The sequence below is a fragment of the Strigops habroptila genome, chromosome 11 (genome assembly GCF_004027225.2).
Source record: "Strigops habroptila isolate Jane chromosome 11, bStrHab1.2.pri, whole genome shotgun sequence".
Classification (NCBI taxonomy): domain Eukaryota; kingdom Metazoa; phylum Chordata; class Aves; order Psittaciformes; family Psittacidae; genus Strigops; species Strigops habroptila.
Genome location: NC_046360.1, coordinates 2,138,146 through 2,163,491, shown reverse-complemented (window position 1 = coordinate 2,163,491; position 25,346 = coordinate 2,138,146). Strand labels below are relative to the sequence as shown.

The following is a 25,346-nucleotide window of genomic DNA, read 5'->3' as shown; positions in this document are numbered from 1 at the left end:
AAAGATTACTCATGAAAGGAACGAGCTTAGTAAAGTTATTTCAGTGCACCAAACCAAGAGGCATGAAAACAGGACAGGTCAGCATCCTCCAACACCAGTTCATGCAGAACCATGGTTGTACAAGAAACACAGGAAGTCTGTTCCAGAAGAGATTTTTGGAGAACAAGTGGTATTTCTCACATCCCTCTTGCATGAGCTAACTCAAAAAACCCCGGAGGAGTGCCTGGCATAGGCTGCATGGACTTGCAGACACACACAGCAACAAGTCTCTACTGCAGGACAGGAGCAAGTGTGAAAATACCCTGAAACTGCAAGTCCTCCTTTCCCATGTTTTGGGTGACAGCTACAGCTCATCCTGCAACCCCAAGCCCAAAACTCAGCTTCCTCAAAGTGCTGTGATGAACACCAACATACAAGGCAGTGGGTTTTAGTTATCTGCCTTTCCTAGTACACATACACAACTGACGTCTGTATTAGCTGTTGTGTACCAAGAGCGTGGAGAACATCAGCACCTCTCCCAGGGCTCACACTGATGCAGGAAACGCCACAGAGGAGTGCTGGAGCCAGGTAACAGATAATGTTCATCAGCCAAGGAGGAAGCATCCGATGCAAGGAGCCCTCATCTCGTCACTCTTGTTATAATAAAGACAAAGTACATTGTTCCCAGCTCTCCTTCAGTGGTTCCAAAGCAGCTCTACAGAAAGCTTCCTTCACCTCAGCTGCAACTCAAGTTATTTCCTCCCTGGGGCTCTGAACTTGAGCCACAGCTTTTTAAAGAGATGAGGCACAAGATACTTCTCCTTTTAGGAAGATTAACAACTTGCGAAGTTTTAAAAACCCCATTTGAGCCATGAAAGAAAGGGAGTGAGGCAGTTCAGTCACATTTAAGCAAAGGCCATCCACATGCAGTGCTCACTTCTGACTGCGGATGAAAAGACTGGGTAGTAAAGTCAGAGATTATTCAACATGCAAAATCAATTTTAAAAGCCAACAAATCAGCTTCCTGTGATTATATCAATCCACTTCATGCCCCTGTCCATTGAAAGGAACCTTCCTGCGTTTTCCACACACTGGTTTGGTGCAAGGAAACTTGTTCCCTCAACACGTCCCATTCCTTTAACATCTGTTCTTTAGAAAGTGCTTTTCTGTACAATCAAAATTAGTACAAAAAACCCAACTCACTGGCAAAGTAGAAAGAAGGGCCTGTCTCCTTGCTGTATGGTATTTTGGGACATGCTGAATTTGGGAAATAGAAAGGTAAATTAGCCTCTTGCCACGTGCATACTTCCCGTCTTCTGGAAAGGTCAGCGTCATTGCTTTAAGGTTTTTTTTAAAGCTTGTAGAACCATGCAGATATTTTTATTTACTTAGGTGCTATTAGAGCTGGATATTTAGTTTTACAAAGGAGTGGAGATGAAACAACACAAGTCTCAAGTAAGCCTTCCTTAACTGCGACACTGAGGTCTTCAGTTCTTAATTCACACAACTTTATGTCAATTAATGGTCTATTACAGTCCACTGTAATAAGAAGGTTAAAATGTCATCACACTAAAACAGAAATTGGCCCCCTGCTTTTGCAGCTATATCACTGTCATTCTTAACAGTTCCAAGACACCTTTGGTGACTGGTTCACTCTTAGTCCCTGGAGAATCCTCTGAAGTTTATATTATATCCACCATTGTACTATCAGGGTAATAGAATTTACTCTACTGCTGAGACAGAAACCAGATAAAGTTAGAGACAACACCAGACCAGTAAAACATATGCAGAAGGGGAAAGGGGAAGGGAGAATGGGGACAGGAATGAGAGCACAAAAAACAGGAAATGCATCTGTATAAAACCAAGGTCTGGTTTTACACGAGTTTGGTTTTAAACATGAAAGTTAAGCTTTTCGGAAGACTCCAGTTATCTGAAAACAGAGGCAATTCAGCTACATGGTAAAACTAACACAAGGTCATTGTCACAGGAATGAATATATCCACCCTCTGCTGAGATAACCACATTTTCTCCTAACAGCACAAGACAAGTTTGGGTCTTTGTGCAACACAGACCAAGCAGTCAAACTGCAAACCATGGCCAGCAGACTCCAGCCCAAGGACATTGGCATCAGGAGATCACACAGAGCCAACACTTCTGAGACAGACAATACATTCTGAAACCAACGTGCAGTTAGGCAGGGTGAGAACAACTCCATGGTCAGGTGTGTGAGCATGGCTGTTAAAGGTGTGTGTACTGCTCTGCTTCGGCAGTGCCTGCGTTTCAAGCTCTCCTCGGCAAGGACATCTAAGTGGCTCACGTCTCCAGAAGTTACAAGCTGAAGTGTGTAATTAGATGTTTTTAGCGTCTGGCTGGTAGATGGGAAGATAGTTGCTTGAATATTGTCCTTCCCAATTGTGTTTTGAGGGGGAAAAACCCAATGATTTATACACTCCTCCATCATAGGTTTAGGTGGGTCTATTGGTGACCACGCTGCTCTGCTTCTCTTGAGCTCTTGTCAACAGCAGGTTGTCAAACAGAAGCAGGACACTGTAACGACTGGCAAGGAAATCCCAGAAGTGCAGAAATATCCCATTAAACAGCATTAGACAAAAAATACTTTTTCTTTAAAATGGGAGAGTGCTTATCAACAAGTGTAGGTCACAGTATGTATTCAGCTATCTCTTGATGAGACAGGAAGGAAAACAAACCCCAAACTTTGGCAGTGAGGGCAGTTCCCTTAATGGATCAACAGGCATTTCTCTTCGCTGGCAGGCTGTCACTGCTTGCCACAGGCTTTCAACTTGTCCCAAACCATTAGTGGAGATGGAGTTTCAGATCTCACCAGAAAACATTTCACACCTTTAGGAATACTTCATAAGCAGTGCCCCCCAACCCCCAGGTCTCAGTGCTGTTGTCCTTGCAGACATCTTCTATCACATATGCAGGAAAAAAAAAATGAGGGAATGTTCCAAGAATTATCTCAAAGAAAGCACTAGTACCTTGAAGGATAAAGGGGCAGTGATAGCCCACTAAATCCTGGTACCAATGGGGGGAAAAATGAATTTAAAAATAAATAATAGTACTTTTAAAATCAAACAGCAATTTTAAAGAGCCAAAAGGAAATTTGAGAACTTGTCTGAGCAAGTGCTCCAGAAATCAAAAGCAGCATTGTTGTTTCTCAGGAAGCTGTTATTCTGATCTTTCAGATTAGTTTTAGAAGAGGACCAGAATCAAAGTGCATTGGTATATTAAGGTCAAAGATACTGTGGGTAAACTTAAGATTCCCAAAATACAGAACGCAAGTTATGGATACGTTTTACAGTCACTCAATCAGATGTGAATGATTCCAGCATGTTGTTCTTTAGCAATGTACTCCATGAGCAGCTTTTACTTATCACCTCAGGCATTTCTATGCTTTCCCCAAGCGTTCACATATTGATAAATGGAAGCTGAAGTGCATATGTTACAGATGGACACATTTGGAGGAAACACAATCCGTCTAGGCAAGGTCTTCAAGTACTCAACACATGGAATACTTGCAAAAAGCTGAACTGAGACACTGCTGCACTACATCAGAAGCCACTTCATGTGTAGCTAACTGTAAACCTTGTAGGTTAAGGGCACGTTTGAGCCAATTCATGTTCACTAGGCAATAAACACATCTGCACATGGCAAGAACATACTCTTAAAAAAGTGTCTCATACGGAGTTCATGATCCAACCGGGTTCAATGGTTTCAATAACAAGAATTTCAAGCACTTGATCATTTACTGGGAAGGTTGGAGAACATTTAGAAGAGTCACCAAGTAGCTACTTGAAAGAACACAGGAGGACATGCAACTTCTGTTAAATTAGGTGCTCTTGGAAACGTAGTATTTAATTACATGGCAGGAAATATCAAAGAATTCAAGTTTGACCCAACTTAGTTGTTTGCACTGGTAGGTAGTCACATACCTACAACAGACAAGCTGCAAAACCAACACAGAAATGAGATCTAACAGTTGTAAATTAGAGTATCAGTGATAAAACTATACAGACATCTACAGATCAAAGCCAACCAAGGGAATGGGCTTGTACTTCAATGGTGTAGAACCCACTGGTTACAGAAGATAAGGATGGTGCACAATGAGAAATTGCTAGGAAGTCACATGCAACCATTCTGAATAATATCTCAGATTATCTCATGTTTGGCTTTATTTTAATTAGGGTTTGAGAGGAGAGTTTTCACCAATAAAGGTCTGAAAGCCTTTGATCATTCACTTTATCGGAATTCTATTTAATCTAATGAAAAAGAAGATCTGTTTACATGGACACCTCAAGCACAAGAGTAGAAAAGATCAAAGTTATACAATTAGCAAGGACCTGTGAGAGAAAGACTTAATCTCTACAAGTAACTTCCATTTCAGCTTCAGCGCAAATGAGCTGAAATGTTCTTCCTCCAAGTGTCAGAAAAGGTTTCTCTCTATTAGTTTTGCTTCTTAGCTCTATTACCATCCCACTGCCGAGATCTGACAGGATGTTTTCAGATGGGCAAGACACAGACTTTTTAAAATCAGAATTAATTTCACACTAAACTTCAGATTCTCAGCCTTTGTAAGTTTTCATGACACATCATGGACTTCCATTAAGTAGCAGTGTAAAACTAAGCACCGGAAAACATACAAAAATGTCTAAAGGTACAGAAAATCTTTTATTAGAATCTAAGTCAATAATATACGTGACCCAATAAAAGGCTTCTTCAGATGCTATAACAAGTATTGAAATGCCATGTTTTCAAGAGACCATCTGCTGTTTTGACATTTTATGACAATTTCCAAGCCTTCTAGCAACCTTGATTCTACCTCTTTCAATAGCATGTTTTGCAGTGAGGTTTTTTCCTCCAAATTGGGCATTGATTTATCATACAGTTATAATGCTTTAGAAGTTCTTTCACATTTTACTCTGTAACAAGGTAACCCACATTTTCAGCACTTCACTGTAAGTGAAACATGCCCATCTGATAATGCTGGAGAGTAATTGTCAAAGTCAGAGCAATACATGAGCTGTTTCATATATTCTTGACTTACCAAAAAAAGAAAGGTAAGCAACACATGTTTTATTTTGCTTAAACAGCAGTGTTCATACTGTTAATAATGCTAGTAGCATAAGGACAGCATTTCACTAGTTGTCAGAACTAAAGTCAAGTTTTGAAACTGAGGTCATAGCCTTGCAATAAAACAAGTCCTAATTATAATCAAGAAACAATCAAGGGATGTTGTGTCAAGAGCATCAAGGGAACTTGAACAAACTTCTTTCGGCAGATATTCTTTAGCAGCTCCCAGGTTGAAATTTCATCTTGGTCACTGGCATCCTACTGAAATCAGCATACTTGAGTTTTCATTTTAACCCGGTGGCTCAGTTTTCAATGCTCTGCTCATCATCTTATGAAATATAAACCACATCTACTGGTGTAATCTGAATGATACCCATGTTTGAAGCTTGAGATTAAATACATCCCTGCACAACGTTAAGAACTTAAAAAGTTACATATAACACAAAACGTTTCCTACCATACATAGCATGCGTCTGTTCATGCGCACCATACTGTGTTGCAGAAGAAGATACTAAACCAGGCTGTGCGTGTGTTGGTGGTGCCATCATTCTAGCGTTGCCCTGTATTACAGGGCTATAAACATGAGGATGCTGCAGTCAAGAGAAAGAAGAAAACAGACAGTTAATTGGAGGGCTATTACAAAGAAACTAGTGTCGTCTAAACAATTATGTACTTAGTAATAGCAATAGCTTAGCCTTACTAAAATACAGAGCAAACTGCAGATTTCATACAATCACCATTATCCCAGTTCCTAAAAATTTTAGGATATTTTCTGCAGTGGGCTAGAAAGTGGCAAAACCCATTGGTATATCTGACTTTTACCACTCGAATTATGTAGTAAGCTTATGTATGTAATTATGTATTTATCCTATTACATATGTCTATTTCAAAGCTTTTGAAGTAAGAGCAGTACACCAAATAGTTTAATTTTAGAACACATAACTAGGAGCTGTCCTGGCCTTGACCTGGAAGGAATTCTTCAAAGAGCTAAGAAGGTGGGATCAATAATAAAAGCCAACTTCTAAACTGATTTTCCAGTTTGTTACAGGCTTTGAAGCCCACTACACCACCACCAGAAACTGTTCAAAGTGACTTCATATGACTGAAGATAATTTAGGACTGAGCCACCCAATTATTTCTGGTTTGACTTATCACACAGACTGAAAGGACTCTTACCTGAGATTGGTAGTGTGGCACATGCTGCACAAGAGGCTGATTAGGAAACTGTTGGGGACTATATGCAACATATTGTGTTGAATAAGCAGGTGGCGTAGCTACAATAGGAGGGCCTGCTGCTGAGGCAGGATGCATCATGGTGCTCTGATGATGTTGGTCTTGCCGTTGCTGTGGCATATTTGGTACTACAAAGCAAAGAGTGCCTCGTATGAGAAACACAGGACAAAGAATGGCCATCTTCCTCAAAGGTTTTACATTACAATGTCACTGTGACCAAGTGGAACATCCTCACCCCTCACCTTTAACCACATATTAGAGCTCTACCAAAAAGGAACAGCATGAAAAGGAGTTCCTCCAACAAACATTTGATTTTCATCACTGCCTTTGAGCTGTGCACACAGCCACAAACCCAGGCTTGCTCTTTTTGTGAAGGAAGGAAGAAAGGTGGAAGAAGAGAAAGACTGTCAAGAATAAGCAGTGGAAGAGAAAGGTTATATGAGGATACCTATGTTAATCAAATTTGATCCTGTCCCCTTCAAAAGGCTTAATTCACCGTCTATGGGAACTACTCAGCAACTGTTTCATCAACTGGAAACCTGAGTCTGTTAAAATTACTTGTGCTTATGGCTGAGGAGAGCAGAACAAAGGTCTCCACACAGCCACAATCTGAGCTATTCGCATCTTTTAGCTCTGTGCTACCCCTCAGGACAGCAGAAAGCAACTTTTAGGTCACAGTCAACACTGAAGGGGACAAGTCAACCTACAGGAAGAAAAGGAGTAGGAATAATTAGAGGAAAGAAAGATTAAGAGAGCAGAGTGTGGGACTACCTGAGCTATCCTGGTAAGACAACCAACCAAACCACAGCAGCAGGGTACTGAGAACAAACTAATTCAGCCTACTAAGCAAGCGGGCATGAGAGTTCAAGGTGAGCTCCACCTTGTTGCAGTGAGACTGCAACTAATAACTATGCTATCTCAAGCACCTGTGAACTCCACTGCAGTGTGCAAGGTAGACAGAGCCCTTAGAGAAAGGAAAGGAGGGAAATGTTGAAGATGTCAGTAAATTCGCTCAGTGATGATTGTATTTACACTGCAAATCAACAATAGAGAAGAGTAAATACAGGACGCAATTGGAACAGTGTAAAGGCCCTGAACTTCAACCCATACAGCTCCATCAGGACTACGCTGCACACAGGATGGATATCCAAAAATAATGGCACTTAAAGGAATTCAGAACAGGATAGCAGCCTCACGCAGCAAGTGAGTACCCAGCAATATATTTCTGATTAAAACCATCATGTCACCAACCAGAAGATTTCCTGGGTCAGGCCACAGTGAAGTTAGTGTGTTTTAAAATAGAAATACATTGTGGGGTTTTGTCTTCCCTCCATTCATAAAGGCTACTTGTTTATTTCTACACAGCAGAACTGCTCTTTTAAACAATTTCCTCCTCCAGTGACTGGAGCTGCAGCACTGGAACCTATCATCACAACCCACTGTATAAAACTGCAAGAAAGCATGCACTGTGTAGAATCAGAGCATTATGTGAAACATGACTATCAAAACAAGACCAGCATTTTTCTGCTCCTTCACTGCACTGCCCAGAAGAGAGTGCATCTCACCACACATGTTCTCTCCTCCACAGCCACAGGTGTCACTTCTTAAAAACATGGTATTGTTAGTCCAGCTGTTCAGTTAGTGTTGCAGGAGGAATGCAAAGGAACAAACTGGAACCAGCAGTAAGCTCTTTCCAGAAGAGCAGCATCACATCCTGTTTCTGAAGAAACAGCGATTTTGCTTGTTGACCACAACAACCCTCTCTACTAAAGGGTCTGCTGTAAACCAGTCAAGAAAAGTGGTGCAGAAAGGTTCTCTTTAAACAAACCCATAATGTTTATGAAATGTAGGAAATGATCAGCTTACCCTAACATTCCAAGTAATAGAGACGTTTTCCTGTTTGACAAACCAAGATTCCAAACCAAGCAACTCCCCGTTACTCAAACTTAGGATGTTTTGGCTGAATTAGTTTATCTAGAATTTCCACCTACTTCTCTTCATTAAAAATAGCATTTAAAATATCAATCGAAACCAAATGAACAGGGATTAGAAAATACACAAACATCTGTAATGTATTCATGCTGCATGCAGACTAAAAACCAAACAGGCAGTATTATTCTCACCTTTACCTGCTCTATATGTCTTGGCTTGGTTCACTGGCATGGGCGTCATGGGAATTGGATACAAAGGCTGAAACAGAAGGAGTTGAAGCTGTGATATTCCCTTAAAAAGTGAGCATGCATCGAGGTGGGGGCCCCACTCAGCTTTGACGTGTTTTACTCTGTTATGTTACATGGTTTAGTGAACTCTGTCTAATTTAAGATCTGTGATTAATCTGCATGTACAAACAACTAAGGCCATATGGTTTGCAACAACCAGTTAAGTAATGCTACTCCTAATGCTTCAATGTATTAAATCAGACAGCTTTATAACAGCTAGATTTGTAATTTTAGTAATCCCTGCAATGACCAGAAACTAGTGGGACACAGCTGAAGAAAGAGATGCTTAAAACTTAGAGTCAGACTGTTGCCTGGAGGACTGGGGAGGAAGCCTGCAGAGATTAGCAACAAATGCGAGTTAAGAGCTGCCAGAATTTACCAGTGCTGAGACTACTAGAACTAGATTGAGTGACCACTGGCTAGAGTCAGTATTTACACAGCTAAAACTTAACAACAGTGTAACTGTGTCCGTATTAACAAGAGCAATACAAGCTGTACCATCTCCCTGTCCTAACTTGGATCTCCTAAGCCTCCTCAACTTGCTGACAACCATCTGAGAAGTGTAAGTTTGCATATTACCTGCACGCCTGGACTCACTGGAACCGGGTACATCATATTTGGTGCAAAACAAACAGGCTGAGTGTACACTGGGGTTGGCTGCTGATGGCCCACCATGGAGGGGCTAGGTTGAGCTTGCGGACGAGGGGAGGTTGGTGTAGTAGAAGGTTTCGGCTACAAACAGAGTTCAGCAAGGCATACGCAAGATTAGCTTGATTATTCTCCAAGCACAAGTTTTGCTTATAAAGATCTACACAAAAGCAATGTTAAACAGCATCAAATAACTTACTTGAGCAAAAGATCGAGGGTTGAACTCTTTTGCGTTAGGATTAAGTGTTGATTTTCTAACTTGCCTAAACACAAAGAACAAAAAAATTATATTCAACATTATTCTTTTATAAGCATATCTGTAAAACTCCCTAATGATTAAAAATTTAGAGATTAAAAACCTCATTTCCACCTGAGAGCCAGATTTCTGAGAACTCAACCACCACACGGCATGCAAAAAGCCACCCTTGGTGACAGTACTCTTACTATACTTATCCATAAGAAAGCTTTCCTGCTGTTGATACTACAGCTCACATGAGCCAGGAAAACATTTAAATAAGCATTTAGATACGAATTACGCATCAACAGAGTTCTACATGCAGCTCTGCCACTGACTCATCAGATGACTTTTAGTACAGTCACTTCACCTGTTCTCCTCTCTGTATAACAGAGTACTGGTATCAGCATATAAACAGTGAGATATTACACATTCATCATAGCTTTTTCCACAAATGGCTAAATGCTAATAACAGATGTGCTTATTCTAAAAGGCATAATTACTCACTCAGAAGTATCTTTCTTCTCCTCTTTATCCTCTTTATCTTGTTTACTTCCAGGCCCAGATGTCTGTACACCTTGTGAAGTTACCTCAGGCCCTCGCTTTTGCTCAGAACTATTACTTATTGAAGGAGAAATACTTGGACTATTAGGTTTGCTACTGCCACCGTTAGAGTTAGTATTACTGCCAGTTTCTATGATAGATTCTTTAGGGGTTGATTCTGTCTTTTCTTTAACTACATCTCTTGATTTTTCACCTTCTCGGGTTTTGTTTAGCAGCTGATCCACTGCATCTGAAGAGGAACTCGACTGTAACTGAAAAAAAAGAAAGAACCCCAAGGAATATATTCAGTAAATTGATATGCAGAACTAGGGAGAGACAATCTAATGCTACCACATACACAGACCACAGTCCCACAGGCCTCAATCATCTGGAAATGACCTTTTAAAGCACACATTTCTACTAGAAATCTATGAACCAGGATGACGTTTTAAGCCTACACTGTGAAAGAAGCTATTCAGCGACTAAACTGACCTATATGTTGATTAAGAAGTGACAGGAAAGCTTAAGACAACCCTCTGGACTCGTCCCCCTGTGTCATTTAACAGTAACACTTGAAAAGCCAACCTGATTTAATAAACCAATATAACCATCTTCAATTTGCCTCAGCAAACCCCTTTACTTGATTTTGAAACAGCTATTCCATACAGAGTTTAAATGTGATAATTATTTGTACTTAATGATCAAACAGGTTTCAAGTACTATTTTCAGTGTACAGTCAATATGCACATTCACACATATTAGGCAATTCTACTAGCAAGAGTCAGCATTGATTTTATAATATCTAGCATGAATTCTTCTATTTTCATAAATAAAGCACAAATAGTAAGGACCTGTTCTCCTGTTAACACACGCAGTTTATTCAATTCATTAAAATAATCTGGATGCACATGAGCTAACACGGTTAAGTTAACATACAGAAAAACTTACCCTAAAGTCATTCTTAAATTTCTTTAAATCATCAATCTGTTTTCTATGTTCTGAAACAATTGGAGATACACCTGCCAAACATAAGACCAACATTGTCCAAGCATTTCTAATACAACTTTGATACACATCGCCTAAACATTACTAAGTTTGCAAAAAGGTGATGTCTGCACATCTAAAATGAAACAGAGTGTTATCATTTCATCTGTAATTTGGTGTAATTCCATGAACTATGTGTATAAGCACACAAAAATACACTAGCATTACATAACTGACATATCTGAAGTTCTAACGCATCGCACCAAGACAGAAGCCCTGAGGTGCAGGGACTGCAGAACTCAGCTGAACACAAAGCAGCATGCGAGCAAAACCCTCAGAACATAACAGACCAGCATTTCAAAGCACAGCAAGTGAAGGTGAAACACTGATCAAGGTCAGGTTTACAGCTCGACTTAATCTTAAAGCTCTTTTTCAACCTAAATGATTCTGTGATTCTAATTTCAACACAAAAAGATTTGAGAACTGAATGAACAAACAATGCTGCAGAGAAAGCCAAATTTAAGGCATAATAGGAAGAAGCACAGTTACAAAAAGCTATGCTGACCATGATGCTCATGAGTATCGTGAGCACAGCTCTAAGTAGAAACACACATCTAGTCCAGACAGCTAAAAACCAGCTTTGTGAACAGGAAAAAGAAAGCAGGAAAAAGAACAACCATAGGAAAAGAAATCACACCATCCACATGAGCATCTCCACACTTTATGTTGATAAAATGAGTCAAGAACAACATTTAGAATTGCAGGCCTGGCACTTCACAACTGCATGACCAAGTTTTCACTGTAGAACACTCCAGTGACACTGCCTCCAAGTCTTCCTTAAAACGCTAGTTAAAGCAGTCAGTACAGCAGGTTTAGTGTGTGGAATTCCTACATTACACAAGTATATGTGAAAGCTTTTGATACAAACCTTTGTTTTCAGGTTTAGGAAAACTAGGAGAAGTCTCACTTGGCTTTATATTCTCCTTGTTTCCAGTTGCAGAATTTTGCCTCTGGTCTTGAAGCCTAGTATCTTTAGCTAGGGAAGAAATTACCAAAGTTATTCACTTACACACAACTCGAACTAACCAAAGAGAGATAGCAAGATAGAAACAGAATTGAGATTTAACCATGTTTAGCTTACAAAAGAAAAAGTTAGGGCCTGGAGGGTTATCCTCCCTCCTTCCCCACCCTAGTGCCTTTAAGCCAAAGAAGTCCCTGTCAAACACATCCCTCTCATCATACACAGAGCCTTAACTAGGCTGAAAAAGAAACTATACTGAGAGCAGACAATTTTCATTAGTCCATCAGACAGAATGCTACAAAGATTTGAGAGTTCTCAGACATTTGACTGTGCTCTTCAGTGTTTGGATTATTCCCCTTCCTTTTGCTATGCTGACAATATTCTTTGCAAAACAGCCAGGAACTCAGTTTGAAATAAAAAAATATAATCCTCAATTGAAGTCAAACACCTATAAGCGTATACTCCTTAAAGGGCAGAAGAAATCAAGCATAGACACTTACCAAAAAGCTTCTCTCCAACCTTAGTTTAAAGCTATCATCATGACAAGAGGAGAACTCACTACACAGTGAAATTAAATGCATGAGAAGTTTTCCCATCATTTAGGAAGCAGCTCTGCTCTTGTAGAGGCACATTCTTTGTCAGGGATTAAGGACCAGGAGCATTTGCAAGCTAGTGAGGGTAACTTACCTTCACTGGAAGGGGTAACTGCTCTGTTGGATGCAGGGCTGGCAGGTGTAGGAGAGGCAGCTGGAACAGGCATGGCAACAGATTCAGTGGGAATAGTTCCAGGCTGAGGAGAAGGCAGAGCTGGTCCCATGGGAGTGCTGCTCTGCCTTGGAGACCTAGGCCTGTGTGTTTTAGGGGATAATCTCGGAACTAGAAACAAACAGGGAAAAAATAGTTATAGGATTAAGTTTCTTCATCTGCTCAGCAGTTTGCTTATTTATAAATCACTAAAGACATGCTTTAAAATACTTAATGGAGCATTATATAGTAATTGAAAACCTGTTTACCTTCAGGTACATCTCCTAGTTCCTTACAACGCAGCATTTCAGATAAGTGGTGCAATTTTTCTGCAGACTGTCCCCTAACACGTACCACTGCCCTGTAATGCCACCATGAAACTGCAGTATTCTCCCCAGCCCCCCCAGTAGTACAACTACAGCAGCTCACATTAACACAGAAAAGGTGGTCAGGTCTCCACACAAACAGCTGTAAAACGTTTTTAAAAGGGCTGAAAAAAAACCACATCCATTTTACAGCGTCCTCTTTTGGAGGTTTGCCAGCTGGAAGAAAAACAATATCCTATTGAAAGAAGGTGATGTGATGTATGGTTTTGCCCCTGTGTTAAAGCAGCAAGGAAAGTTGTATATTCTTTAAATGGTAAGTTGTACCTCCTGCTCATCCCACTGTGGCCAGTTAGGTGCTTTACATCACGTATTAACTTCAAGTGAGCGAGGAGAAAGAGAGGCAAGTTGTTATAACATTCCTACTTGCATGTTAATAATATAGAAAACGGGGAGGGAAGATGAATCAGACATAATGCCATAACAGAAGAGCTTAAATCTTTTCCACAAGGCAACAGGTCTGAGGGGGTCTAATTCCTCCCTTCTTTCTGAAAAATGCATTCCCACTACCCTCCTCTAGGATTCTAGCACTGCTAAAATGTACCAGACTTCAAACTGCTGCTCACTTCAACTCAAGAAAGTGCCCAGCTGCTGACAACTCACTAGAACACAGCCTCAACTACAAAACCTTGAGACTAGGGCCTGTGTCACAACACTGAGCTTTAAATGTCAAGTATTTAAAAAAGATGTTCAAGGAATCAAAAAATCAGAGACACTGACTACACCTGCTGCAACAGTGCTGAGACAAACACAAAATGGCCACTTAAAACCTGACCAATTTTAAAAGGAAAAATCCATCCAACTTAACTTGAATATCCTCATCTCCTCTAACACCAGCCTTCCTCTATCCAAACAGCTCCTCCATTTGTAAACCACAACTCAGTTACACTGCCATTAACCAAATTCAGTGATGCAATGGAACACAAAGAACTTTTCCTGTCTCTTTCAATAACTTTCCTGAAAACTGCTTTTTTCAACAACCAATTCCCACATTTTTCCTCCCTTTCATACACCATCTCACTTAACCTCTCTGCCATTAGGACAATACTGCACTTGACAGACCAACTCACCAACTAGTTTACTAAGCTACCTGGGAACATCCTTGTCCCACATCATCTAAGCAAGCTAAGTTAGCAGACCAGTGTTTATTCAGAGCCTGAATTGTCTAGAAACGCAGTATTCTGCTTAGCATTCACACTCTAAGGTGCCCCTGGCAAGCCATCTGCAATAAGCCAAGCTTTACCTACCCCCACTGACAACTGATGACCACGTCCCACCTGAAGGGCTGCCTCGTGGCACTGCAGTAGTAGATGCTTCCCCTGGTGCATTATGAGATACAAATTCTAAGCCACTTGAAATTGTACCCCTACCAGTAGAGACTCTGTGACCTCGAGGGTGCCGTTGTGCCTTAGGAGACATCCGTGGAGGCCCTGAGAAAAAGAAGACAACCCCACACAATAAGTACTTAATGTCCACCACTACGAGTACCCAAACATACTGCTTTTAAAACTGGATTTCATCTAATAACTTACAGTAATACAGTCAAGCAATTTACACTGACATCAACTAGAACCAGGGATCCACAAGAGCAGAAAGGCCAAGCCATTGGTCCAGCCAGACTACCAACACACTCATCACCTTGCTCTGACAGCTCATGTTCATTGATATTTAGAAGCTTTATCAGGATTGGAACAGGTATGCAAGTCCTGGATGTAAAAGATTTGAATCCAAGCATCCAATATTGCTTACTGCCAGACAAGCCAAAAAGGTGAGTGGCCTAGCTCCCTCTGGATAAGCACAGTTCCAGGCTATCAAAGGTTTTCCAGAAAAGAACAAATTTCCATTGCTTTTGTCAGGTGGTCAGTGATACCAACATTTACAGCACCGTCACCGCTGGCTGACCAATGCTCTTGGGGAATTTCAGCAGAGCATTCTGCACTGAGGCTGAATTGCCTGCAGCAGGTCACAATTCATTTACAAGTCAGCGAAATTGCAACTAAACAAGTTATCATTATTCCAAGGTTCAAATCATACATGTTGTAACGCCAGAAGCTAAAGTCATAAGTGAATACAGTAATTCTGAACAGCTTATAGAACTGCCACAGAATAATTATGCTCAAGTCTAAGCAGCAATACAGTTCCTACATCCTAAGAAACAATTTTCTTTACAAGATCAGACTCAAATGTTGATACTTCAAAAGGAAAAACTGTGTATGAACAGAAGACAATGTGGCTGATTACAGTTCACTTTTAATGTAGGTCAATAATAGTGAAAAGTTCAGATAATGGCTTTCTGGTTTCAGATAAGGTTCTAAAGTATCAAGTACCTCTTCTGGTTACATAAATCTTTAAATGCCAGCCTCTATTTTAACCATGAATCTAAAGTACACTTCAATCCAATTTATCTACAGGCAACTCTTTTAAAGAATACACACTTTCCAGCAATGCCCTAGACAGTGTTGTGCAGGCTAGTTTTTAAGTGCACTTAAAGAAGATTAAATAAACATTTTAGAATGTGTTCCCTTACTGTACCCTCAGAGGACAAATAGAGTTCAGAAACTTCTGCATACGGCTATGGAGATTCATGGGTTAGCCCTTCTCTGCATATTCCTGGCTTCTAGGGAGTTCTGCCTCAATGCAAGCAGATCTAAAGTCTTCTTTAAAGATTCGCCTTTGAAGCAGCTTATCCTATCCCATTCCACAGTGTACTTCTCCAAATATTGGTTTTTAACAAAAGGAAATTCAATGATTTAGTTAAATTTGGAACAGTTTTTTGTGGAACAATTGCATTAAAATATTTGATATGTTATATAAATTTATATTCCTAAAAAGGCCCTTCAAGTTATCAGGTCCTGCGTGTTGCTGTTGGTTAAGACACTGAGCAGCGTTTACAAAGCTGAGTTTATTTCATACCAACTTGGGAAATGTCACAGCTTTATTTTGTTTTTGTAAAGCTCTTCAAATAAAAAGGTTAATAGAAATAGTCTGATAAACTAAAGTTAAACACAAATTATAGGTTAAGTAATGAAGAGGAAAAACAATTTTGTAATTAAACTCACAAAGGAGTTAAACAAAGACAAACAAAAACATGAACAAATCGTGGTATTGTACCTTCTGAAGACATGCGTTTAGGCATAGTAGAGACAGGAGCTGGAGAACCATGAGCAGAGGGGTGAGACGGGGGCCTGGAGGGCCGCGAGGGGGGCCTGGAGGGCGGCCGTGTAGGGGTGGCTGCCCGAGGTGGAAGAGAGTTGGGACCTGACTGGTAGCGAGAAGGTGGGCGAGAGGAAGGAGATGGGCAAGGCGATGGCCAGGGAACACCTGACAGAACAAATGATATGAAGGAAAGTATAAAAACTAAAGAAAAATTATGGGGAAAAAGGTCAACAGAAAAAAAAAAGTAAAATATGACAAAATGATTTTTCATGTTTAACCCTTTGGGGATAGGTTAGTTTAGTTCGACAACCGAGAAAATCGTTCTCTGCAAGGTTGTTTCCTCCACTTCAGGTCAAATTTCACATCTGAATGTCACAAACTCCCCAAAGGGTTAATTAGGATCTACAAATACTACTAAGGAATAGACAGTAAAGTTTGATCTGTTAGCCTATCATATATATGTTCTACAGTACGCATCACTCTTGACAAGGTCCTTAAATAGCTACTAGAGGTTCTCAAACAGCGGTTCACATATACTATTGACTCTACAAACTGCTACTTTCAAACCAAATGATGAGCAGTATCAATTCTAGGAACTGTATCTTTACAAAAAACAGCGGTGTTCAGTGTCTGAATCCTGCCATTTATGCCTTTAGCAGTTATCTGAAGTATTAATGTCATATTTTAATCTAGGATATAGGGCTCATTGTTTCCAAATCAAAGAGATTTAATTCACAAGCCATTCTGAATATTTTAGGTATATGTTGTTCATTCAGCAGACTAATCGTATGAGAGAAACCACAACTACTATGAACGAATGTCAAGGTTAGCATTGTTTGGGCAAGACTCAATTGTACATCCTTTATACAGCTGACTGTATTTAAAAAGGAAGTCTCACTTACCTTTAGATGGTTCTCAGACTTCCTCTCCAGATAGAGGCACTTGAGTATTCTACATTTATCATTTATTCACAGCCATTTCATGTACTAGCAGTTTTAACTTAGAAAAATGATGCCTCTAGGACAGGCTACTGCTGAAATCCATCTCAAAAATATGGTGTTTGGTTTATGAAACACCAATTCCTGCTATACAGTGCCTAGTGACGTCTGTTTGTAAGTATTACCCATGTGCATAGCAGCAAATACTCAAATAGCTATTTGGAGAGAAAGCTTTGATTCCTCTTCCCCTATCACTTCTCTTGCTTTCCCAACACTGATTTTTTTGCTTTATTCTTTTTCATGGGAAAGAGAATTGATCCATGCACCAGAAAGGAAGAGTGATGCCTCGTCGGCTGCCACCTCCCTTTCACTAGGTGTCAGCATTGCTACTCCTCCACATTGAGCTTAGCAGCAGTACTACACAAAGCAGTTTTTAACCTTTAAAACCACATACTGCACCATCATCTAAGACAAAGGTGATTGAGAAGGAAAACAAGTGACATTTGTGCTCTGCAAAGCTACTTACAGTGCAGCCAAATGCGTGTTCTATGACAAATTAAACCCAAATCAAAATCACAACCTCTGTGTTAAATGATGAGTGCTAACCTAGCTTATGAAATACACATCCTAAGACCACACCAGATGCAGTTTCAACATAATTAGGTAATTGACTGCAATTTTATAAAGCACATTTATTTACACTTCAGATACTTGCCTCCGTTAACTACTCTTTGATCTGCTCCAGAGTTAGGACTGAATTCTGAAGTATGGGATCCAGACCTTGAAATTGGTGGGCCTGATCCAGACTGGCCCATCCTTGGTGAGTTTTGTCTTCCACTTCCCCAGGACAGGACATCTCTATTCCTCTGTCCAGGTGGAATGTATTTATTTTCTCTGAAAGACAGCAAATTTCTATCAGTGTTAAGACAGAACTGAAAGACAATGAAAAGTACCTGACCAAGTGCTCTGTTGGTATTTTCTATCCTTCTCATATCAAGCTACAGGAAAATTCTAAATACTATCAGATGTTGACCTAACATTCACCTCATGAATTGGCTTTTGATACTGACCACAGAGTCCACTTTCTATGAGCTCACAGACACTGAACGCTTTAGTACTAATGCCTGAAATTCCCCATGACATACCATAACCACTGCCTTTTCCTGTAATTCACTCTGAATTCACCACAGAGATAATACAAGGCCAGGCAGAGGTGCACAAGTTAGCATGAGTGCCAAAACCAGCACAGGACTGTTTACTCAAGGTTCTTAACCTCATCAGCCCTGCTGAAAAAGCAGTTTCAATGAGTAAATTGTACCAAAACATGTACCTCATTTAAACCAAACTACTATTGACAGTGTATGCAAGTACCTAGTGTTCACACCGTGGCCTTCTCGTTCGTTAGCATTTCTCTGAACAGCAGTGTATTTTTCTTCTTCTGTTCTTTCATCATTTTCCAAGGCAACCCGAGCTTTGTATTGGGCACTTGATTCGATTTCCTCTGCTAATTGAGTTGCTCTGGCTTCCCGTTTTAAAAACTCTTCTGAATTATCTCTTTCTAATGGCACCCTAAAAGACAATGGAAAGGAAAAGAACCTCTGAAATGCATTCAAAAGCTCAAAGGAGCTACAGAAAATACACAGTGTTAATTCTAACCAAGCCAAGAGTAAAACAAATTGCTTTTAAGCCAGCAGACTTGCTGTCTATTTTAGTATGTTGATATTCCTGGACTGATGTGATACTTGCTGCAAATTCAGTGCTATTTACCTGCCTGGAGAGCTGAGGTCAGGGTGCAGAGCTGTTCCATATGACTTGCAAAATCCCCAGTCCCTAAAGCCATGCAAAGGCTCCAACTTTTGACATGGTTGAGTACATCAGTAATAAAAAGCCTCAGCCTGTTGTTTAGATAGGAAGCTGCTTTAAGAGACCAAATTTGAATTTCTTTAGCTATTTACACATTCCCAGTGGACACAAGAGCCCTACTGAAATTAGAGCTACATTCCTAATCCTTTGATAATTCCAGCCATAGAGTTGCAGCTCTTCCTGTTACGAGTAGCTGCAGAAAAGATGAATGCAACACATTAGAGCACGGGACCAGAAACCCATGACTCACTTGCCATGTCCTAGGACCTCAAACCCATTCATTCCACGTATCTATGTTAGGTAATAGCATGTTGCAAAAAGCATACGTAGCTTCCTTAGGAAAGCCACCAAGTATTAAACACACAAGCAATGAAATACTGAGAGATAATGAGGGATGGACATCATACCCTGCAACTCCTTCTGTCCACCCATGGTTTTGGTTTTTACCTGTTCTAATTTGTGTTTAAGTATCAGGTTTTCTAAAGCAACTTTACGCTTTGTCCCCGATGCTAATTTTGAGTTCCAAAAGTTGTTTCATCCAACCTTACTTTAGAATAAACTACATAAAAATAGACAACACAGCTGAGGCTTGGACCATGCTATGCTGGGCATTATATAATCACGACTGCACGTATTTTGAATAATATAAAAAAAGAACAAAGAAAGTAGGTGGAGGCACAAGCCAAGTATGAACTAATATATGCAAGATTACTCAAGTGTTGGTGGCACAACTAGGAAAACAAGCGGCTTTGCCAAATCCAAGCCAGCACTCAGCTACTGCATCACAAGTTTTTCCTCACATACTTTCGGCCAGTCATCTGCTGGCCTTATCAATGGGAACTGCAAGGATATGAAATAAAAGCCTTACCCTTCAGCATAAAGCTTTGGCTCAAATAAGCTACACATGAACATAAGGCATACGAACCTGCAGTCATGGGCCTCGCTTGCCCTGTATTAAGCATACACATAAGAAAGGAGAACACCTGATACATCCTCATTTATTTAAAGTGACTGAAAAAAATGAAGGAATGTATGGTAGCAAGGATGTCAAGCTAACCAAGCAAAAGAATTCATGACAGAACATATGGATTTATGCTTTCTAATGGGGAAAAATTGTTCCGGACCCCAGTGATGAGAAAAGCATGTACAGCAGCTGATGAACATACCAATGCAGTACACTCGCTAGAACACAAACTTGTACCTTCATGCAGTTTGACAAACTATACCTGCTCAGCTCCAGGAAGAGAAAACAATCAAACAATAAATCCTTTACAATCCTTCAGCTGCACATATAAGCACTTAGCTATGCTGCTGCTCATCACATACTTAGGAGAATCAGGAAAAGAGCTTCCCACTTTAGCAGCCTGAGATGCAGAGCAAGTTGCTTGACTAGGAAACAATGGAATTAACTTAAAGCCACCTTCATGGTTTTAATCTCTTTCCATTAATATCCATAAAGCAGAAAGATGGAAGACTAAAGTTCAAAAGTACAAAAAGTACTTAGAGCAGTGAAGTATATGAAAGAACAGCTTCTCCAGGATTCAAACATAAGCCGATTAAAGCACTTTGATTATCACCATGTCACAGGTCTATTTTAACAAAATAGTAGAAGTAAAACTGTTGAACCAGAGACCTGTAGACAAATAAAAATCAAAATATTCCCTGCAATTCCTTGCCATTCAAAAATAAGTTTACACTTTGGGGGTTAAAAGAGTGGGAAAACATTAAGGACATTTCACAATGGCTGCTGAACATCTGCAATTGATTTGTTTTGCAGTTGCAGTTAACATTATAGCTGCAGACTATTGGGAACAGGTCCACACTGCCAAAGTAGCCAGAGCAGGCTTTATACTACTTCTCTATTCAAGTTGTTATTATATTGTAACTAAAACTTTAGTTTAGACCTGGACAAGTCTGCTGAACAAGTCACCCAGAGCACACAACCCCCCCTCAGTCATCAGCAACATTCCAACATCATCCAGATCAACTGGCTCAATAAAATCAGGATTTAGTGAAACTGCTCCGTTAGGTTAAACACAAACTATAGATACAGCATCTGTGCAAAGACAGTTTCACAATTTGGTATTTTCCACCTCATTCATAAAGGTTTTTGTAAGAAACAAGTATTATTGCATGCCTAACTTCAGAAAATGTAGCAATGGGAAGGACTTGTGCCCATTTAAGGGAATATATAATGATTACTACATCTAACTATTCACAGAAGGCTGGCAAGGTTTCTTAAGCACTATTCATTCATTGCTTTTACAGTTACTCGATTCCACAGCTTTAGAAAGTATGCAAAATTATCTTCAGAATACACAGTTTGTTGAAGCAGGGAGAACATTAAATACAAATCTAATAACAAAATATTTTGGAACTTACGTATAAGAAGATAAACTGCTGTCATAAGTTGATACTACACCATAATTTTCTTCATTGTAACGAAACATGTCATTGGGATCCCATCCATTAGACTAGAAGAAAATGATGTTTGTTTTTCAAAATGACACTGCAAACACATTCCCTCAAAATTAAGGGCTGATGGCAGAAGTTAAACCTTTTGCCCTTTTCTTTGGGCCTATGAATTCACTGTCCAGACAGCAACGTTACTAAAGCCACAATTTATTTCAGAGACATTTGTTCACCAGATGCACAGATTTTACCTTCAAAAGCCGGGTTTTTTTGTTTGCTGCGTGGTTTTGTGTTCTTTTTTATGATGGGTTTTTTAAGCACCATGCTCACTCTGGCACTAGAAGATTACTGGCTAGCAGGAAATACATAAATGAATGCCTTTTCCACAAGTGCAAACTGACACTTCTGAACGTTAGAAGTGTCCTTTGCTGTGGCAAATGCTCAAGCTTTTCAAAGGCATTACTAATGCAATTATGTGAGCCACACACCCCACAGGCAGAACACCCCTGTTGATCTGCACAACTTCCCCACTTTAGTAAAATTGCTATTACAGCACTCAAAGCACAATGATAAATGTTGTGAATGTTTTACAAAAGCACTGACAGTCTTAAGTATTCTAATAAATCTCAGCTGTACAATATGTACACTAAAATTGACAGGATAACTGTTCTACCCAAAGTTAATATGCGCCACAGTAACATGAGTAGATTCTCCTCTAATGAGAAATATTATCTTCTTTCTTTAACATATTGTAGTCTGAATACTTTACCAAAAAGAATGCATGGCTGTGTAAGAGCTGACTGCTATGGTGTATAAGGAAATGTCATTTGAGACCATACTCTTCATCTAACGATTCATAATCTACCGAGATTGTACCTGTGCTTATTAAGTCATGGGTCAGACTTCCATCAATTTCTTTGATCTTAGCTCAGAGACAGTTAGCTAAGCACAATTTCGCCATAATTTCCAAATGCAATGATAGTCAGACAGGAATGCTCTGATTAAACATAAATCACTTCAGTGTATTGCTGAATTCGGAGTCCTTAATCAAAGCTCCTCTTTCAGCCAGTCCATGAGTCAAACACGTCCCTTACCACAGCAGCTGCCATTTGTCAATATTTGCCAAAACTGGCATTTGAAATCCAGCTATTCTTATTCAAATGGTAAAAAACTACTGTGGCAGCTGCCAGCAAAGACAGAACATCCACCCGTACAATGGAGGCAGCAATTTTAGTCCAAAGTTCGTTACTAGATTAAGATTAAGGAATTGTTGCAAGGCATGTCCAGAGAACTAGCTGATCTGCAGACTGCCATAGATGATAAAAAGCTTTACTTACAACATCTGTCTCTAATGCCTCAAGCTCCTCCGAAGCGGTGGTCTCTCCTCCATCCCATGGTTCAAGATCCTTCTCCTTGTGTTCACCGTTGACTTTAGCACTGATGGCTGAATCAGTAAAAGCATCTACAACGGAGTGGGGAGGGATGAGGGTGAAATTAATTTGGTTATGTACAGGAAGACATACACACTAGTTTATCTGAGGAACAACCAAATACAGCTGAATCACAGGCACGTTAAGTATCATTCACCTTCTCTTGTAGTTGTGGTATTCAATAGGACTACGTTAGAAAGGTACTAAATACTTAGAATAGCCATGAAAGTACAGACTCAATTCTAATACATCAAAAAATAGCAGTAATTCCTTTCAGTTATTTCAAAATGTTGTACACAAACTACATGTTTGTACAAAAGAAGATGACTACCTGGGGATCCCCATTCCTCTAGAAAACCCAAGCCTTGTAGAATGCACTTCTTCCATCAGCCCAGACAACTGCACACTAACACACTGTGCAAATGTCAAAAAAGCACAAGTGCAACCCAACCCCATTCCCTAAATGGGTAAATTACAACTTTCTCTTCAAACATCTGAGTTTCTTCTATTTCCACAACTCCTCAACACACCAGCATGCACACACACGCTTCTACTCCCTTTGCAATGTAACTCAATTATCCATCAGCTCGGTGCACCATTCACTGTGAGGTGAACAGAGATGTTTTCCTGCCTGCAAGAGCTTCTTCAAGCAGCAGCTTACCCAAATCCCACGGCAAGAGTCAGAAACTCTCTACCTCTTGTTCACAGAATCCCAGAATCCCAGCCTGGTTTGGGTTGGAAGGGACCTTAAAGCTCCTCCAGTTCCAACCCCCTGCCACGGGCAGGGACACCTTCCACTAGAGCAGGTTGCTCCAAGCCCCTGTGTCCAACCTGGCCTTGAACACTGCCAGGGATGGGGCAGCCACAGCTTCTCTGGGAAAAGTCTGTGCCAGCGCCTCAGCACCCTCATAGTGGTTCTCAATAACATATGAAAATAAATAAGCAGAAAGGGTCTGCTCTTGTTTATAAAAAATATAAAAAGTATACAAAAAAGTAAAGATCATGAGCTGTGATTTTGACTTGTTCACGTTTCATTCAAACCAGACTTAGGAAGGAATAACACTAGAATATTGAAGTGCTGTAAAAAATGTACAGAGCCATTCATCGAGGAAGCCAACCTTTTGTATTTGTAAGCAACCAGATCTCAGAGCTGCCACGCTTCAAGAGAAGGAACTTTAAAGAACAAAATAAGCTTGTTATAAGCTTATAACTAACTAAATAAGCCTAAAATAAGTAAGCCTTCAATCTACAATTTCCTATTATCATTCTACTGCCACAATAAGGAGTAAACATTTCAGACCTTTAGAAAAGATGAGATCAAGCCACCAGGCAGTGCCAGATATGGAAGAATGTGGCTTAAATTAACTTTTGGCAAGATATAAAGATCTTACTAAGGCAAATGAACTTTAAAGCCATAACGAAAAGAATTCACAACATATGAAGCTGGCCACTGATGTTACAGTTTTTAAACAGCACAAGAGACTGCTGACATAGCTTCTTGTTCCTGTTTTACCCAATTTCACAGTGAGGTTCTGCACATACATTGGTATGATCTGCCATAAAAGTGAACTGTGCTCAGTCTGTCTAATGACATTCAGCCCTGTCTCATGAAATGCTCGCTCAACACAAAGACCAACTATGGGTAAGGGATTTAAGCATTGTTAATAAGCTCAGATGAAACAAAATGTTATAGAAGAAGTATGAAAAATAAGGAGTTTATTAGCTAAACATTCATTTCAAACACAAAAGAAGCAGTAAAACAAGAAAAGAAAGGCAAATGGAGGAAGGACACCTAAGGAGGCACAACACTGTTAGGGCTTACATGGAATTCCACAAACCTATTTCCATCACCTTGTGTGATGTCGTGCTGTGGGATAGCACCAACACAGCTGGAGGTCAACACTTTCAACTGAGACTGTATTTTAACTCATCACTAAACATGATGCCTTTAGCAGGCACTTTCTGGGATTACCTGTCAACTGTCCTGAAACAGTCACTGTATCATCGTACTACCTACGTGCTCATGCACAATCCCAATCCCTGCGTTTTCAACCGCTCAGAAGAGGTAAAAATCAAGGGTGAGAAGTCATCACCTAACTGCAAGATGCTCTAAATGATTCTGGGAAATTACACATGCATGTTTTACAGTGCCATAAATGTGCGAGCAAAGACAGTAAGTTTGTTATATATTATGGTAAGAAAAGCAGTATGAAAGGCAAAATGCAGAGACGTAGAGTGACTGCCAAGAGTTACCTGTTTCTGAAGGAACTACAACAGATATGGAGAGAGAAAAAATTGGAAGACATCAGATATAAATACAGGTGGATTTTTTTGTTTCACATTATATGGCTGAATTCAGGCAAAGCTCAACTCTTTCAATCCCTCTCACAGACATATTTAAACTGATTATACATCTTCCACCTTGCCAAGACCACTTCCATAGTAAAATGTTCCCACCTATTAACAG

The 25,346-nt window shown here is 40.0% G+C and overlaps 1 protein-coding gene across 13 annotated transcripts in view; it reads right to left on the bottom strand.

Moving 5' to 3' along the window:
- Positions 1 to 25,346, bottom strand: part of ATXN2 (ataxin 2) — a 51,556-nt gene that overhangs the window by 10,435 nt on the left and 15,775 nt on the right. For 2 of the 13 annotated variants that reach the window (XM_030500663.2, XM_030500665.2), the window contains exons 6-20: positions 22,787 to 22,911; positions 21,420 to 21,511; positions 18,546 to 18,743; positions 17,890 to 18,068; positions 14,328 to 14,510; positions 12,641 to 12,829; positions 11,861 to 11,968; positions 10,897 to 10,967; positions 9,913 to 10,220; positions 9,370 to 9,433; positions 9,102 to 9,254; positions 8,427 to 8,493; positions 6,247 to 6,431; positions 5,528 to 5,660; positions 1,183 to 1,236 (exon numbers count right to left, since the gene is read on the bottom strand). In XM_030500663.2, the coding sequence (XP_030356523.1) occupies positions 1,183 to 1,236; positions 5,528 to 5,660; positions 6,247 to 6,431; positions 8,427 to 8,493; positions 9,102 to 9,254; positions 9,370 to 9,433; positions 9,913 to 10,220; positions 10,897 to 10,967; positions 11,861 to 11,968; positions 12,641 to 12,829; positions 14,328 to 14,510; positions 17,890 to 18,068; positions 18,546 to 18,743; positions 21,420 to 21,511; positions 22,787 to 22,911 (2,109 nt within the window). Of the gene's footprint in view, positions 1 to 1,182; positions 1,237 to 5,527; positions 5,661 to 6,246; positions 6,432 to 8,426; positions 8,494 to 9,101; positions 9,255 to 9,369; positions 9,434 to 9,912; positions 10,221 to 10,896; positions 10,968 to 11,860; positions 11,969 to 12,640; positions 12,830 to 14,327; positions 14,511 to 16,191; positions 16,402 to 17,889; positions 18,069 to 18,545; positions 18,744 to 21,419; positions 21,512 to 22,786; positions 22,912 to 25,346 lie in introns of all 13 variants that reach the window. The other 11 variants (XM_030500654.2, XM_030500655.2, XM_030500656.2 and 8 more) reach the window with 11 other exon arrangements.